Below are 15,322 nucleotides of genomic sequence, written 5' to 3'. Positions count from 1 at the left end.
GGCAATATTGATTTGAGTGAAACTTTTGAAAGCAACGAGAAAATTTGGCCTATTTAATACCTTCAGACTGGCATTCACTGTGTATGCCTGCTGGTATTATACTGCATTTTGATAGCCAAGCCAATCATCAGACTAAAAGGGTGACAGTTTTCCATATGCTTCCCTTCATACTGAGACCAAATTACAAAAGGCTATTGAATAAGCACTTTCCTCAGGGATATTTATCTGTAGGATATAAAAGATGGAGGCAGAAAATAGGAAAAAACAAGGAAATAAGTCTCTGCATAGAATGTTTCCCTTATGTATTTGATAAAACATGGAATGTTGAAACTAATTAGGAAATGATATTTTGTAGATGTCTATCTTTCAAAGAATAAACAATAAAACTTTTAATGCTCCAAATCATTTTAAAAAACATGTAGTCCTTGACATGTGGCCATTTGTTCAGCGAACATTCAAAGTTAGGACAGCGCTGAATGAATGGTAGTTATTACTAGTCTTCAGACTTTTGGCCATCTCAGTATCGCTGTGGTCACATCATCGCTAACTGGGTGCTAGGCAACCTGTTCAAACGATTGGTTGCCAAGCACCCTGAGATCATCTAATTACTATTTTCAAGCTTCCATGCTAGTTTCTACAGAAAGTCAAAGTGGAAGCCAGCAGAGAAGGTTGCAAGTTAGTAAGTCTAGCCTGAACTCAACCCATGCTAACCACTTGTGTACCCTCATTCATCCTGCCTGTGCTGCACCTCTCGCACAACCCCTTACTCTCCCCAACCCATAGCTCTCATGCACCAACCTCCCAACTTGCATGGTGCCTTACCTGCCTTCAGGCCTGGGACTTGCAATTTCCTGCCTCTTTCCCGGTGATTTTGGTTATGGGAAGCCATTGTATGTCAATGACAACAAGAACTACAGGGATTGAGATTGCTAAGTGATGTGGCCAGACTACAACCGCATTACTTAGTGATGGAAATTCTGGTCCCAATTGCCATCATAGGCAACTCGAGGGCTACCTGTATTTTCTCTATACGCTATTCATACGGGTATAACTACACATCTTTAAATAACATCATAAGATACTGATTGTGTGATGTACAACCCAGAATATGTTATATTTGAATGATCCCACAGACCTACTGTAGTTCAAATATGTATCATTTCAAAGGAATTTATCTTCTTTTATAGCTGACTCTTTTTAAAGATTCACAAAGTTCACTGAGCCACCCATGTAAATATTTTACATTATTTAGATATGCTTAAATTCTATTTTGTAGCTTATGAGAATTATAACCACACTGTTAAGTAGAGTTATTAAAATACAACAAAAATATCAAAGTTCATGCAGTAGACATATACCCCTTGAACCACATCAGTAATTTCTCTCTTTTACAGTGTGTTTTTATTTGTTCAAGATTAGTTTCGCTTCATTGAGAAACACAATATTATCTATTAAATATTACATTTTAATACAGTTTGCAAACATGCTTAACTAGATCATAGGTGTGGGTAAAGTACAGGATGCAAACTCTAAGCTGGAGTCACTTGATTGACCCAATTAAGCAAGAAATATTAAAATCCGATCTGGTCTTGTTTACGGCTAAACTAATTTTCCTGATCTATCAACTCCCACAATATTATGTGAACTACTTGCCAGAGGGTAAACTGCCTTGCCATTGTCCTTCATTGGGATGAAATCTTCCAGATGCCTACAAAACTGGCTTCTCCGCATTTTGTCTGTGATCATTTTGCTATTCACAGCCAGAGGCAGTTAAAATGAGAAAGAAATGGGTAGGATGACGCATAATTGCACCAGCCCTGAAGGTACCACCATAGAAGGAAAGCTTGGAAAGCGAGTCCTTTGCCATAATTGAGAATCATGGCTGCTGAATGATTGACAAGCTCATCTGAGATCAAGTGATGCCACAAAGTGTGTCAACTGACTGAGAGTGGAGATAAATTGTGTCATTCAGACAAGTGTTTTACATTCCATTTGTTTTAAGGCAAAAATGTTTGAAGCACCTTCTCAATTTTCCAGTTGAAACCATTGGGCTTAAAAGCACTAAACATTTAATAGGAGCTTGAAAATGATATATAATTTCTTTGGTAAGAGATGATATAATAAAGGAACCATAACACTAATCTATACCATAACACCATTGGCCTGGGTCTCATTTTGAAATAATTCAGATTTAATGAACAAAATATACCAAGTCCAAGTTTTATCTGAATTTCAAGCAGCAATGGTTTTTGCCTAAAATAGGGGTATCAAACTTGCATTGTCACGTGATGTATTGTGACTTTTGTCCGCTAAACTGGGCATGGGTGTGGCCAGTGAAACGCATCCGGCCCACAGGTTGCGAGTTTGATAGCCCTGGCCTAAAACAATGAAATGAATCTGTTTTTTGGCAAATTCACTCAAAGTTTGCTGCTTTTCTTCAAAAATGGGTATTTACAATTTTATCAGTAAAGTATTTTTACCAATATTTATTTTATTTTGATTTATTTATTCCTTTTCTCACCACCCATACGCTTCTTTCATATGTTCTCTCATACGTGAACATGTACAACATTTAAAGGACACTCGGCTTTAATAGGCATTGATTTAATCAAGAGTTATATTTTATGTAAACTTCAAAAAGAAATCATTTTCCATGATATATTTTAAACATCAAGCAAAAGAAATAAGAAAATATGTTTTGGACAAGGAAGACAAATAACTCTCTGTACTTGCAAAACAACTGCACATAGTTCTTGACTTACAGCCACAATTGAGGTCAAAATTTCTGTTTCTAAGTGAAGCAGTTGTTAAGTGAATTTTGTCCAATTTCCGACTTTTCTTGTCAGAGCTAAGTGAATCACTACAGTTGTTAAGTTAGTAACACAGATTTTAAGTGAATCTGGCTTCCGCACTGACTTGCTTGTCAGAAGGTCGCAAAACGTGATCACATGACCCCAAGACATTGCAGCTGTCATAAATATGAGTCCGTGCCAAGAGTTCTGAATTTTGATCACGTAATCATGGGGATGCAGCAATGGTTGTACGTGTGAAAAACGATCTTAAGTCATTTTTTTCAGTGCCATTGTAACTTAAAACGGTCATTAAATGAACTATTGCAAGTCGAGCACTACCTGGATGAATATGGTGTGGATATTAAATTTTAAAAGAACATTTTGTGAAGTATCTAACTACATTTACATTTTTTTTCTGTACGGGGGGGGGAGTTTCAACGTGATATGTAAGCTTATCATTGGTATACCATACAAAATATTTATACTGTATATTAAATGGTGTTAGCTGTACAATAATGGGCAAATTCAGAAAAAATGGCAATTCTATATACTATTTATATTCATATACAATACACTAAATATACTTTACACAGTAGTTTTCCTTCTCATTGGTAGCTAGTAATAGGAACTGAGTCACAGATGTAATAATATTTCACAATAAAAAAAATGTTCTTGAACAGGAAAAAGTTATCATAGCATTCTGACCATCTACCCTTCTGTTTAAAACCATCTGTTTTAAAAAATGCTATCCCCTTTATATTGAGAACCTTACTATTAAAATGTGATTCTTGGTCTTGGGATGCCACTGTACAACTCCCTTCTCAGGGACATTGGGGGAAAAAACAAGTTTCTTTTCTGTTGATTTACGTTTCAAATTGTATTCTTTAACCGTATCAACTGTACCAATAAAACCAGTAAAAATGTATTCACTAAAAATAAATTATTATTATTATTATTATAACAAACTATTACCTGAAGTTCTCTCAGGTTCTATAATACTTGAGGATAAAGGGCTTAGTTTATGATTAAAAGATACAGAGGACACCTGCTTGGCTTTATTATGGCTCCTGATGGGAAGACTTTTGCATTGTTCTTTTCAGATTGACCCAGGCACTCTGCCAATATGTCTTTAAAATACTGAACTTCTTTTTTCTTTAATTACCCACTCTGCTTGAGGATTGGCACGGTACACATCCAGCATATACGCATCTGGATCCAAACAGTGCTCCCCTGAAAGAAACATCAGCTGTTAAAAAAAAATTAACCTTTAAAAAATTCCTTACATTTAGGATTACGCAAAGCATTTTAGGATGAGTGAAGTATCCTTTCTTGGAGTATTAAAGCAGCCACCCCTTTTTGGAGAACTTACGTAATGCTTGGCCTTGGTGTTCAAATTATGATGTCTTGAGAATCTTGAGAAATATATATGACAATTCTATACACTGACTGTGTAAAAGTTAGTGTGTAGACAGACAATGATGCAGTTGCCAACAGAGAAGACAGATTCCCTGACCTTCTAGCTTAAGACTGAGCAGCTAGCTGGCCCACTGCCTTTCATCTTGAAAAATAATTTAATTCTAAACTAAAAAAACCAAAAACAATTATGGTGAGTGTCTTTTCAGATTACATCATGTCCTAAAATCACTTAGTAAATCCATTTACTTCCTCTGAGATGCTCTAATTTACAGCATTGAAATAAGCACTTGGTACATGGCACTTATGCAGAAAACAATTAAGACTTGCAGAACATCGATCTAGTGGGGTCCCATATTCATATCTTGCTTTATAAAGATAAATGGATTAGGTACTAAAAGAAATTGGAGCAGCACTGTGTAGCCCTATCATACTTGCTGCATATTCTACTTGGCTGGACTGACAACGGTAGCATCAAAGACATAGTTGCTATTACTGAGATTTAAATAAGGACTTACCTATATTTCCTCCAATTTCATATAAACTTTGGATTGGCATTTTCAATTCTTCTGATGATCCAGATCTAAGAATAGAAAAATAAAGCATTCTAGTAGCAAAGAGGTAGGTTTCTGATTAAGTCTGGAATTAAACCTCTCGCTATGTTGTCTGGGGCTAATGTTTACTGGATCCTAAAAGCGTCTGGAAAGAATTCACATCAGTGGTGAAATCCAAACTTTTTTTACTACTGGTTCCGTGGGCATGGCTTGGTGGGTGTGGTGTGGTGAGGCTTGGTGGGCGTGGCAGGGGAAGGATATTGCAAAATCTCCATTCCCACCCCACTCCAGGAAAGGATACTGCAAAATTCCCATTCCCTCCCCACTCCTGGGGGAAGGATATTGCAAAATCTCCATTCCCACCCCACTCTGGGGCCAGCCAGAGGTGGTATTTGCCAGTTTTCCAAACTACTCAAAATTTCCGCTTCTGGTTGTCCAAACTGCTCAAAATTTCCACTACCGGCTCTCCAGAACCTGTCAGAACCTGCTGGATATCACCCCTGATTTACATCTATTATTTTTGTACAGAACCATTTAATCAAATTAACTATTTTGCAATTGTAGTGCTTTTATATAAAATGGAATTGCTGCTACAAATTTAATTTTAAGTCTTCTGTGTAGAATCAACAGTATACTGTACCTAGCTTCATTCTATTTATTTCATAATCTGATTTACAGACCTCCCAACTCCATCATGATTCTGGATAGCTACATTTTACAATTAGAATGAAATTCTGTGATAATTTCTGTCAAGCATTTCTGGTGGAGTGAATGTAACATTATGCAAATTCTAGCTGTACATTTTTCTTCAAGATTCCCTACATTAAATTAGATTCTCAGTAAATAAATGCAATTGTTTGGCACACATATTGAAAATATGCACCTTTCTCTTTAATTACAAATTACAAAAAACTGTAGGACATACTGGAAGTCTTTCTACACTGGTAGAGGAGATACCATAGATTTTGTATCAAAAAAAGGCTCAACTTTCAGCACTCTTCTGCCATTGGAACACTAGTGGGCGCAGTGATTTATGGACCCAAATCCCTGGTAATATATGTTTGAATGGAGGGAAATTATGCTAGCTTTAGAACTTGTAAACTTATCCAGCTGTCATTAAAAGTGGGAAGCAATGGACAATGGGGAAAAAAAAGTGAAGTTGTAAAGCCATAAAAAGAAGCTATATGAAAATTGTCTACCTGCTGTCTTGTCTGTGAACACCTAATGGGACTTTGCAAGTGGCATTTTAAGAACCATGGGTTTTCTCTTAATTACTCTGCCTGTTGAGAGGAAATGCTGTTCAGAGCTAGTTTTCTTAGCTGAGCCAGAGAAACTATAATTAAAACCAGCTTGTTGTAATTTTTAGATTCATTCATTTTAATATGAGCAATTTGTGGGGGGGGAAAACACTGGTGAATGGGTCTCATTTGTGTAACACTTGGCTTCAGCTGATATTAGAGCAATTCATTTTTTGTTTCCCTTTTGTTTCTTGGCTCAGAGCTCAGTTCCTAAAGTTAGTAAACTTGGAAATTATGACTTGAACAAGTGAATGAACAGTAGATTAATGCTCTGGCAGAGCAATCACACGGATGCTTTCCATTAATAATGACCCATCTTAACCTCGCATATTAACTAGAGTCAAATACAAGCTCAAGCTTTCTTTACTTCTTCAACAAGGTAAAGGCTACTTGAACAACGAACCTTGAATCTGGGCTATTCGCCCATTGTTCTGCTTTTACTTGCCTGTTTTCACAATAGAATCGTGCCACAATATCTTTGGCTTTTGTTTGATTATTTGGTTGAATTGCCATAGAAACTTTTGAATGCAGTGGAGCATGGACTCTTATCACACCTTCAGGTATATCAGACTACAAAAAAAGGAACAAACAATAATTTAGCAAAACCACTGCGGTATTTAATATATATTATAGTATGATTGTAAATCACTATGCTATACTGAATTGCATTTTCATGCCTCCTTTTCCTTATGGCAACTTTCTCTCCTGTACAAAGCCAATCCTGGTCTGGATACTTTCAGAAAAGACCAACTCTGAGAAAAAGGCTGCAAAGGAAGAGGCAAAACAGCAAAGGCAGAGCATTTTCACTTCAGAGCATTTTCACACAGCATTTTCACACTTCCAGGGTTTTACAGGGACAGCTACTGTACATCTTGAAAACATACATGAAATTTTTTTTTTGAGATGCAGAGGACACAAGTGGGTGAAAAAATCTCTTCTCTGCCTCTGAATCTCTGCCACTATTGCTAAATTTCTTACCGTTCAAAGATTACCTACAAGAATGGTTGAGATTTAAATTAAAGCATAGGTTTTTTTCAAAAAAAAAAAAGTCACAAAAAGTGTTTAAAAATGCACTCTCAATAAACCCTAACCTGAAATCAACTTTGTCAAATAATTATGTATCAGTCTGTAAAACTCCCCCACCCCATCCCACTGGCTGTATTTCTGTAGTGTCACATAAAAAAGGAAGGTGAAAGGATTCTGAAACCAAGCTAAAGAAAGGATTCAAGAGAAGTCTAAATCAAGGAAAGTAGTCCAAGTGAATGTAAACCTAGGAGGGGGATCTAAGAGAACTCAGCATGGCCAGATGGGGATGGCCCCATCGCCATGGCCAATTCCCCTCTGCCAACTCATTGCCACCAGGTCATTGCAGGACAACTCAACATGGGCAATTCACTGCGGTGACAACTTGCTTCTGGCACCCAGATGGAGAGACAGAGGAGTGCAAATGAGGCAGGCAAGTGAGTGAGTGGATGGACAGAATGCACGGCTGTGGCAGCAGTAAGGGAGGGTGGAAACCTATATACCCAGAGTATTTTCTCCACAGTGATTTGCCCATGTTGAGTTGTCTTGCAATGATCTGGCAGCAGTGAGTTTGCAGAGGAGACTTGGCAGTGGTGAGGAGGCCATCCCCAGCTGGCCGGACTGAGTTGTCCCATTTTGCCTAGGAGGACTATAGCAAGTGTACTTTTTGCTTGCAAGTGGGATTTTGAATAATCCTTTTGTGTTTGCAACTGTAGGCAAAATCAAGAGACCTAATCAAGAAAATTTTAGGATTTGTACTATAGGTATTATATTACAGTGTTATTGCAAGCTCTGATACTGAAGCAAGGGCATAACAACACAGTAAATTATAATAAATGCAAGGGACAATTGGTTTATATAACTATAAGGGTATCATTCAGAGTTTAGGGAGATTCTTTGAAATGCAACAGCTTTACATACAAGATGTCCAAGACTATGCTATATATGTACACATTTTAATTTGGGATCTCAATAATTGTGCATGTGCTTGAACTATCTTTGACCAACTATCTTTGTCATTATATATATAACTTTGAGACTGTTGCTCTTGCTCATCTGAATGTAAGAGACTAGTGATCACAGGTTAACAACTAACTTTAGAAATTGCTGGATCTTTTCCAATTGTATATTGACCAAATGGTACTGTTTATTGACCATTTACACAGTGTGCTAAAACCATATGTAAACAGCACAGCACAGATTCACTGTGAACAGTATTCCTGAATAAGATAGGAAGTCTCCTGTCCTCCAAAGTATTATTACTCTACTCACATAATGTAATGGCATATAAAATAAATTATCCACTTAATGAGAATTTCAATTGTAATTTGATGGCATAAAAAGACAGTAATTTTATTATTGCAGTTAATACTAAAGTAAATTGCTGGTTGAAAAGGTAGTTGCAAACACAATTTGACTGGCCTTACACTAGGTGCCTACAGATGGCCAATTCTTTTTTTGAAAAGTATCAGATTAAAATAATTTAATTTGTAATACTTGCTTCCAGTCCTTAAAACAATTAGTGCCACTGAAAGAAAAGAACAACTATTTAACAGTTTATTTCCTCTTTCTGGGCATGCATAATTTAAAAGTTCTGAAAACTAACATTTATGCTAAATTCACAAACATTTAGCTGACTGATCCAAGCACTATCAGTTTCATCTCTTATTATGGATAGAAATATTTTCTGTCAATTGGCACACCAGATTTAAAGCCTTGCTGTAAATTTGGTCATAAATTCTAGACTTATCATCTATGAAATCTTCATTCATAAACAAGGAGAATCCATCCACTGGAGCTGCCTAAATAGTGCATGGCAAATAGCTATTTCACTTATAGCAGAATACTGTACCTGCCTCCTGAAAAATAAACTCCAATAACAAATGAAATTCTTAAGTACAGAGGCATTGCTTAAAAAAAGAAAAAAGGAAAATATTTACAGACCCCTCACATCCTAGACATAAACTGTTTCAACTCCTACCCTCAAAATGACGCTATAGAGCACTGCACACCTGAACAACTAGACACAAGAACAGTTTTTTCCCGAACGCCATCACTCTGCTAAACAAATAATTCCCTCAACACTGTCAAACTATTTACTAAATCTACACTAATCTTCTCATCGTTCCCACAACCCATCTTCTTCCACTTATGACTGTATGACTGTAACTTTGTTGCTTGCATCTTTACGATTTATATTGATATTGTTTCCTGATTACTTATTTGTACCCTATGATTATCATTAAGTGTTGAACCTTATGATTCTTGACAAACGTATCTTTTCTTTTTTGTACACTGAGAGCGTATGCACCAAGACAAATTCCTTTGTGTCCAATCACACTTGGCCAATAAAAAATTCTATTCTATTCTGTTCTATTCTATTCTATTCTATTCTATTCTATTCTATTCTATTCTATTCTGTTCTGTTCTGTTCTGTTCTGTTCTGTTCTGTTCTGTTCTGTTCTGTTCTGTTCTGTTCTGTTCTGTTCTGTTCTGTTCTGTTCTATTCTATTCTATTCTATTCTATTCTATTCTATTCTATTCTATTCTATTCTATTCTATTCTAAAAAGCCTACCCCTTAAAAGGCAACCACTGGATTAACTGCTCTGTCTTTAGTTAAGTTTTATTCTTTAAGTAAAACTAATATAGATAGAATTAGCACTTCTAAATAAATAACTGTATGTGCAAATATAAAACTTTGGCACCTAGGCAATTGTAACCCATAGCACTTAGATTCATTCTACAAAGACTAGTTAATCTCCTCTGGATCCCATTATATTATTTCATTTATTTTATTGCACATTATTTGGAATCTATGCTGATTTGTTTAAGAAAATTTATTTTCTTAATAAAATAACAACCTCTGTTTTTTCTGGTCTCTCCCGGTCCATAGTTTTCCTTCTCAATAGTTTTCTTACACCCTTGTCAAACATGAGCTGCTTTTTCATATTGTTCATTGCTGCCTCGTTCATCTTTCTCACTTGAGTAATTAGAAATGTTGGGACCTACATATAAAAATAAAAGGAAGATAAGTTTACATGACAAATAGTTTTCTGAGTTTCATCAGAATAATAAAGGTAAAAAGTAAGGTTAAGATGGGCAGCAAATGAATGAATGAATGAATGAATGAATGAATGAATGAATGAATGAACAAATAGCAATAGGACCAGTCGCTTTCTTACAGCTCTAGAAAGGAGACACTTCTGAAAAATCTTGTTAAGAAAACTGCAAGGAGTTGTCCAGGAAGTCTCCAAGAATCGGACACAAGTGAAGGAGGTAAAAAAATAATTCTATAGCTCCAGAACCACCATTTTACAAGTACTTTCATAGGATGAAAACATATATGGTTTCTTATCTTGGTGCCTGCTCTTTTCATGGCTACACAAATCAGATTTTATTTGCGTCTACACCATTCACAAATACTGTCATGGACCGAAAAGTATGAAAACAACAATACAGGAATCGGTGAATTATAAATGTGGTATTATTTAATCAGCACTCCTTATAGATTCTTGTAACTTCTAAATACATGGAAAAAGCTTACTACTAGTGCTTGGGAAGGCATGACTTTATTGCTGCTGAATAAGCACTTAATTTAAACATAAATATCAGCTTTATCTTGCAAGGCAGCTACCTTTAAAGGTAAAGGTAAAGGTTCCTCTCGCACATATGTGCTAGTTGTTTCTGACTCTAGGGGACAGTGCTCATCTCTGTTTCAAAGCCGAAGAGCCAGCGTTGTCTGAAGATATCTCCATGGTCATGTGACCGGCATGACTAAACAGTAAAGGCCACAGAACACTGTTACCTTCCCACCAAAGGTGGTCCTTATTTTTCCACTTGCATTTTTTACGTGCTTTCGAACTGCTAGGTTGGCAGAACCTGGGACAAGTAACAGTTGGCAGAAGCTGGGACAAGTAACTCACCCCATTACGCGGCATTAGGGATTTGAACCACTGAACCGCTGACCTTCTGATCAACAAGCTCAGTGTCTTAGTCACTGAGCTAGCTTTACATGGGTATAATTTCTAGATATTTTAAGACCCAGACAAAGGGAAGATCTCTGCAAGAAAAATGGCAATACTATTTAACAGTAAAACTGAAATCATTGCTTACCATCCATAGGATATCTTGGTATTTAATCAAAAGCCTTACAACATGAGCAGTGGTGGCCGCTGCTAGCATCTCTTCTTGATTGGCATGTTTGCCTTTGTAGATGAAGAGGTTTGGGGCAACAATCATGGAGACATTCCATAAAGTCATTTTATTTTTATTTTCATTAGCAACTACCTTCTTCAAAAACTGTAGAAGGGCCTAAATAAAAATCAATAAAATCACTGATATTTATTGATAAACACTGCTGTTGATTGCATTTTGTAAAAAAAAAAAAAAAAAAATTATTTCCATGGATTTAAATAACGCTGGACTATATTTCCCAAAAAACAACTAAAGCTTATATAATAGTATAACACTATGTATTTGAAATATTTTAATTCTGCCAATTTAAAATCAAATTGAAGAAATTATACGACAGATTGTCCTTAATCTATCAATGTGTGGACTCATCTCATAAGGCGATCGAAGTTATAATTACAATTGTACAAATTGCACGTTTGTTGTACAAATTATTCCATTTGGTGTATATATGCCAGTACCAAGGATTACCTACCAAGTAACCAAGTGTGAATCACCCAATATCCTATATGATTGTCATTCAATTTAATAAGTCCATTTGATTTGAAAAACTGAAGTTTCACTCAGCCTCATTAAGTACATTTATAAAGCATTTTTCCTGAGAATTCAGAGAAAAGGTTTGGAGCTCCATAAATCATAGATACAACTCTGCTAGTCTTTTCACTTCAAAAAGAGCTTTATGTAGAAATGAGCTGGGAGTTGTGGAAGCTGGGAGGTTCCAGGCTGAGGAAATTGCCTAAGGACAAGAAAGTGGCAGGTTTGTTGAAGGCTTGGGGGAATTTTATTTATTGCATTTATTATTGGATCACGGGAACATGATCAAATATAGGTTAATGTCAAGCCCTATTGAACAAATGCCTACCTTGGCTGCATCGCGACTAGCATCGGGAAGAAGCATGATCAGCAAATGCAAAGCTTGAAGCTGCAGTTTGATTTTGGAGATTTCTAAGAATGAAAGATCAGAAAAAGTCTGTAAAACAACTGAAGTGGGCTACCTGGTAGGAATCTAGCATGACATATGAAGCTATGGCTTTCAATGAATGTCATAGGTAAGGATTAAAGATACTTGTCAAATAGGAACATAAATCAAACAAGAAGTAAACTTCATTCACTATTCCTTCCTCAGTAGCTTTAAGGAATAGGACAGAAAGGGAAACACTGGTTTTAAGCTGTGGCAGAGATGTACAATGGCAATGATATATAGCTTTTCATTTTCTTAGCTGAAAAGCTGTTACTAAAATTATCCTCATTGAATGAGTTTAATTCTATTCAGGCATGTAGAGATTCTATTAATTCATAATTTACTGATAAATTCCCAAATGTCTGAAATAGAGCCTGAACAATCTATGTCAGATTTGTGCTATTCCTGAGTTCTAAAGTCATTAGACCTGACATTTGAAGTGGTATCTGATAATTCTTGTGTTTCTTTTTTGATGTTAATTCCCTAATCAATTTAACTTTAAAAATTTTAGGTTCATATTATGTTAAATATATTTTGTAATCAATTAAGTGAAAATTTTGACAGCGCAAAGTGAAGTATTGGATATCAATAACTTATCAAATAAATCCCAGGAATGCCCTAAGGGCATGTGTAAAATTTTCTTAGAAAATAAAATGGTGAAGATAGTTGGGGGAAAAAAGCAGAGAGTAACCTTGGTGGTTAGAAAAAGTATGGAGCATTCTCATTAGTTTACTTTTTCAGATATTGTGCCAATTGAAAAGTACTGTATATGTAGGATGATTATTTTCTATGGGCATTAGACCCATTCTACATTCCAAGTTTGCCTTCTGGCTTCCTGCAGGAAGCCTACAGCTCTTACAATTTGTTGGATCTACTGTGTAATCTCCCTTTAAAAATTGGCAATACGCTGCATGCTTTCTAATGCCCCACTAAGAGCACTATTTTTAGTCTTAGCTAAACTCTGTTCTATTATTAACAATGTTAGAATTGAATGTGTTAATAGCTCTAGCCTGTCCACATGCTGGCACAAGTCTTAATTATTTTGCCATTCTTGCCTGGGAGGAAAATAAATAAAGAAAAACAGACAAGATTGTTTTGATGACATCAGATGAATAGTCTATTCAGATTGGGACATTCTTCTGGAACCAAAAAAAAAAAAAAATCAACAAGATTGCATTGGTATATATTTTTTTTGATATTGTTAATCCTTCTTCCAGAATGGTCTAATTTGTATATCATTTTCTTGATGTTTTCACTAACCTTTGGATTATTGTAGTGATAATAAAAAAGTCACAACCCACAACAAAAACATTTGATAAAGCAATGATTAAGAAAATATTATTTTGTAGTTCCTCACATTCTACAGATTCATATTCAAGATTAGGAGGTTTTTTCACACCTGAAATTGAGTATGGATTTACTTCTTAATTTCTATGCAGTTTGGGTATTTTTTTTTTCATTTATTTATTTAGTCAGTCTCAAGTGCGCATTATATAATATGGAAAACATCTGCTTGGGCTATTAAAATACTATATCCTTCACAAGGAAGCCTTGTCTTTCGGGATTCATTCTCTGCATAGCTGATATTATCTGGGTCACAAACAGGCCATTTTTCATTATCGCTTGCCAATCAGTTCTTTGATGTCTGAAAAACCATAATTTTTAGTTCAAAGGACAAGTCCTCTGTATAACATAATACATCTCTGTCTTGATAGCTGAAAATAGTTCATTTCAATACTTTAGCTTTCTAAAAGCAGAGTGGCTCTGCCATGTCTTAGAGCAGATTTAAATCTTGCCTGCACATGCAAAAGGTGCAAGGATAAGAAAAGAGTCTAGAAATTAATCCCATAATAAAGTGACACTTTTCCTCTTTCTAATTTTTTTTAAAAAACCTGAAATTACAGAGTCAGCAACCTGTAATACCCCAGATATTACTAAATACCTTCAAGCAGTTCTATTCATTAGCTATGCTTCCTAGAATTTATTCTTGAATAAGATGTAAAACAAAACTGGTTACCTAATTCAGTTACTGACCATGGAAAATAAAGCCCTGACACTAAACTATTGCTATTGTTACTGAAGGCTTTGGAATATGCAGTAGGGTTGCATTTTCTCAATTATTGTAATTTAATTAGTGATTGGGTTGATTAAATGTATAGCGGCCCGGCCCGTAATTTTCTAATAATTCTATCATATATACCAGTTCCACCTATTTCAATTTCAATTTCAAATCTTTATTGTCAGTGCACAACATATGTACAATGAGATTGGTTGAGCTCACTCAGTGCACACACCCCAACACAATACAACTCACAGTGTAGACAGAAAATCCCTAACCCAATAAATCATATTAACAAAACACCCAGTCCTATTACACCAGTGTGAACAAGTTACACATTGGCCCTGCAGTCCATCATACTGCGTAGTTATGATGTTATTTCTCATTCAGGAATCTGACAGTCCACGGATAAAAACTGTTCTTCAGCCTGTTTGTGCATCTGGCTATATTTCTATATCTCCTTTCCGATGGTAGGATGATAAAAAAGTGGTGACCAGGGTGAGAGCCGTTCCCCACCCACCCCATCCCCACCCCTTATTCTCTTCATTTTGAAGCAAGGCCAGTTTAAGTGGCTATGAAAGAGTCTATTCTAAATAACAGTAACCCTATTAAAAGCAATAACAACAATAAGCTTTTAAATGAATCCTGAGGCGCCTTACACTGAAGAGTGGTAGATGTATGCTCTCCTTATAGCCTCTTAAGAAAAAAGACCATGACTAATGCCTGCAGAGCTATTTCCAAGATCCCAAAATTAGATTAGGCACAAAGTACTCATGTAAAACACCACTACAATCTGGAAACTATTTTGGAGAATACATAAAAACCTCAATTTACTTTTCACTGATGAGAAAACCATCTTTTCTATAGGGAAATGACAATCCAACCTGAACATAGTTTTGCAGTTGGTTGAAAAATCTTAACTGAAGCATTGTAAAATTCTCTCTGCTAAAATCCAGACAGAACCACAAAAAGCTGTCTCTGTTAAATCTACTTCTTGCCCATTGAATGAATCTAAAGCAAGACGTCTTTC

The 15,322-nt window shown here is 35.8% G+C and overlaps 1 protein-coding gene across 1 annotated transcript in view; it reads right to left on the bottom strand.

Annotated features, from left to right (window-relative positions):
- Positions 1-3,740: 3,740 nt before the first annotated feature.
- Positions 3,741-15,322, bottom strand: part of ARHGAP28 (Rho GTPase activating protein 28) — a 30,559-nt gene continuing 18,977 nt past the window's right edge. The window contains exons 9-14 of the mRNA XM_070942371.1: positions 12,135-12,217; positions 11,195-11,392; positions 9,943-10,086; positions 6,503-6,627; positions 4,724-4,788; positions 3,741-4,022 (exon numbers count right to left, since the gene is read on the bottom strand). Of these exons, the coding sequence (XP_070798472.1) occupies positions 3,922-4,022; positions 4,724-4,788; positions 6,503-6,627; positions 9,943-10,086; positions 11,195-11,392; positions 12,135-12,217 (716 nt within the window). The 3' untranslated portion in view covers positions 3,741-3,921. The remainder of the gene's footprint in view (positions 4,023-4,723; positions 4,789-6,502; positions 6,628-9,942; positions 10,087-11,194; positions 11,393-12,134; positions 12,218-15,322) is intronic.

This window comes from Pituophis catenifer, unplaced genomic scaffold (assembly GCF_029215685.1).
Source record: "Pituophis catenifer annectens isolate HBS135680 unplaced genomic scaffold, rPitCat1.0.hap2 SCAF_3, whole genome shotgun sequence".
Taxonomy (NCBI): domain Eukaryota; kingdom Metazoa; phylum Chordata; class Lepidosauria; order Squamata; family Colubridae; genus Pituophis; species Pituophis catenifer.
This window is presented reverse-complemented; position numbering and strand designations above follow the sequence as displayed.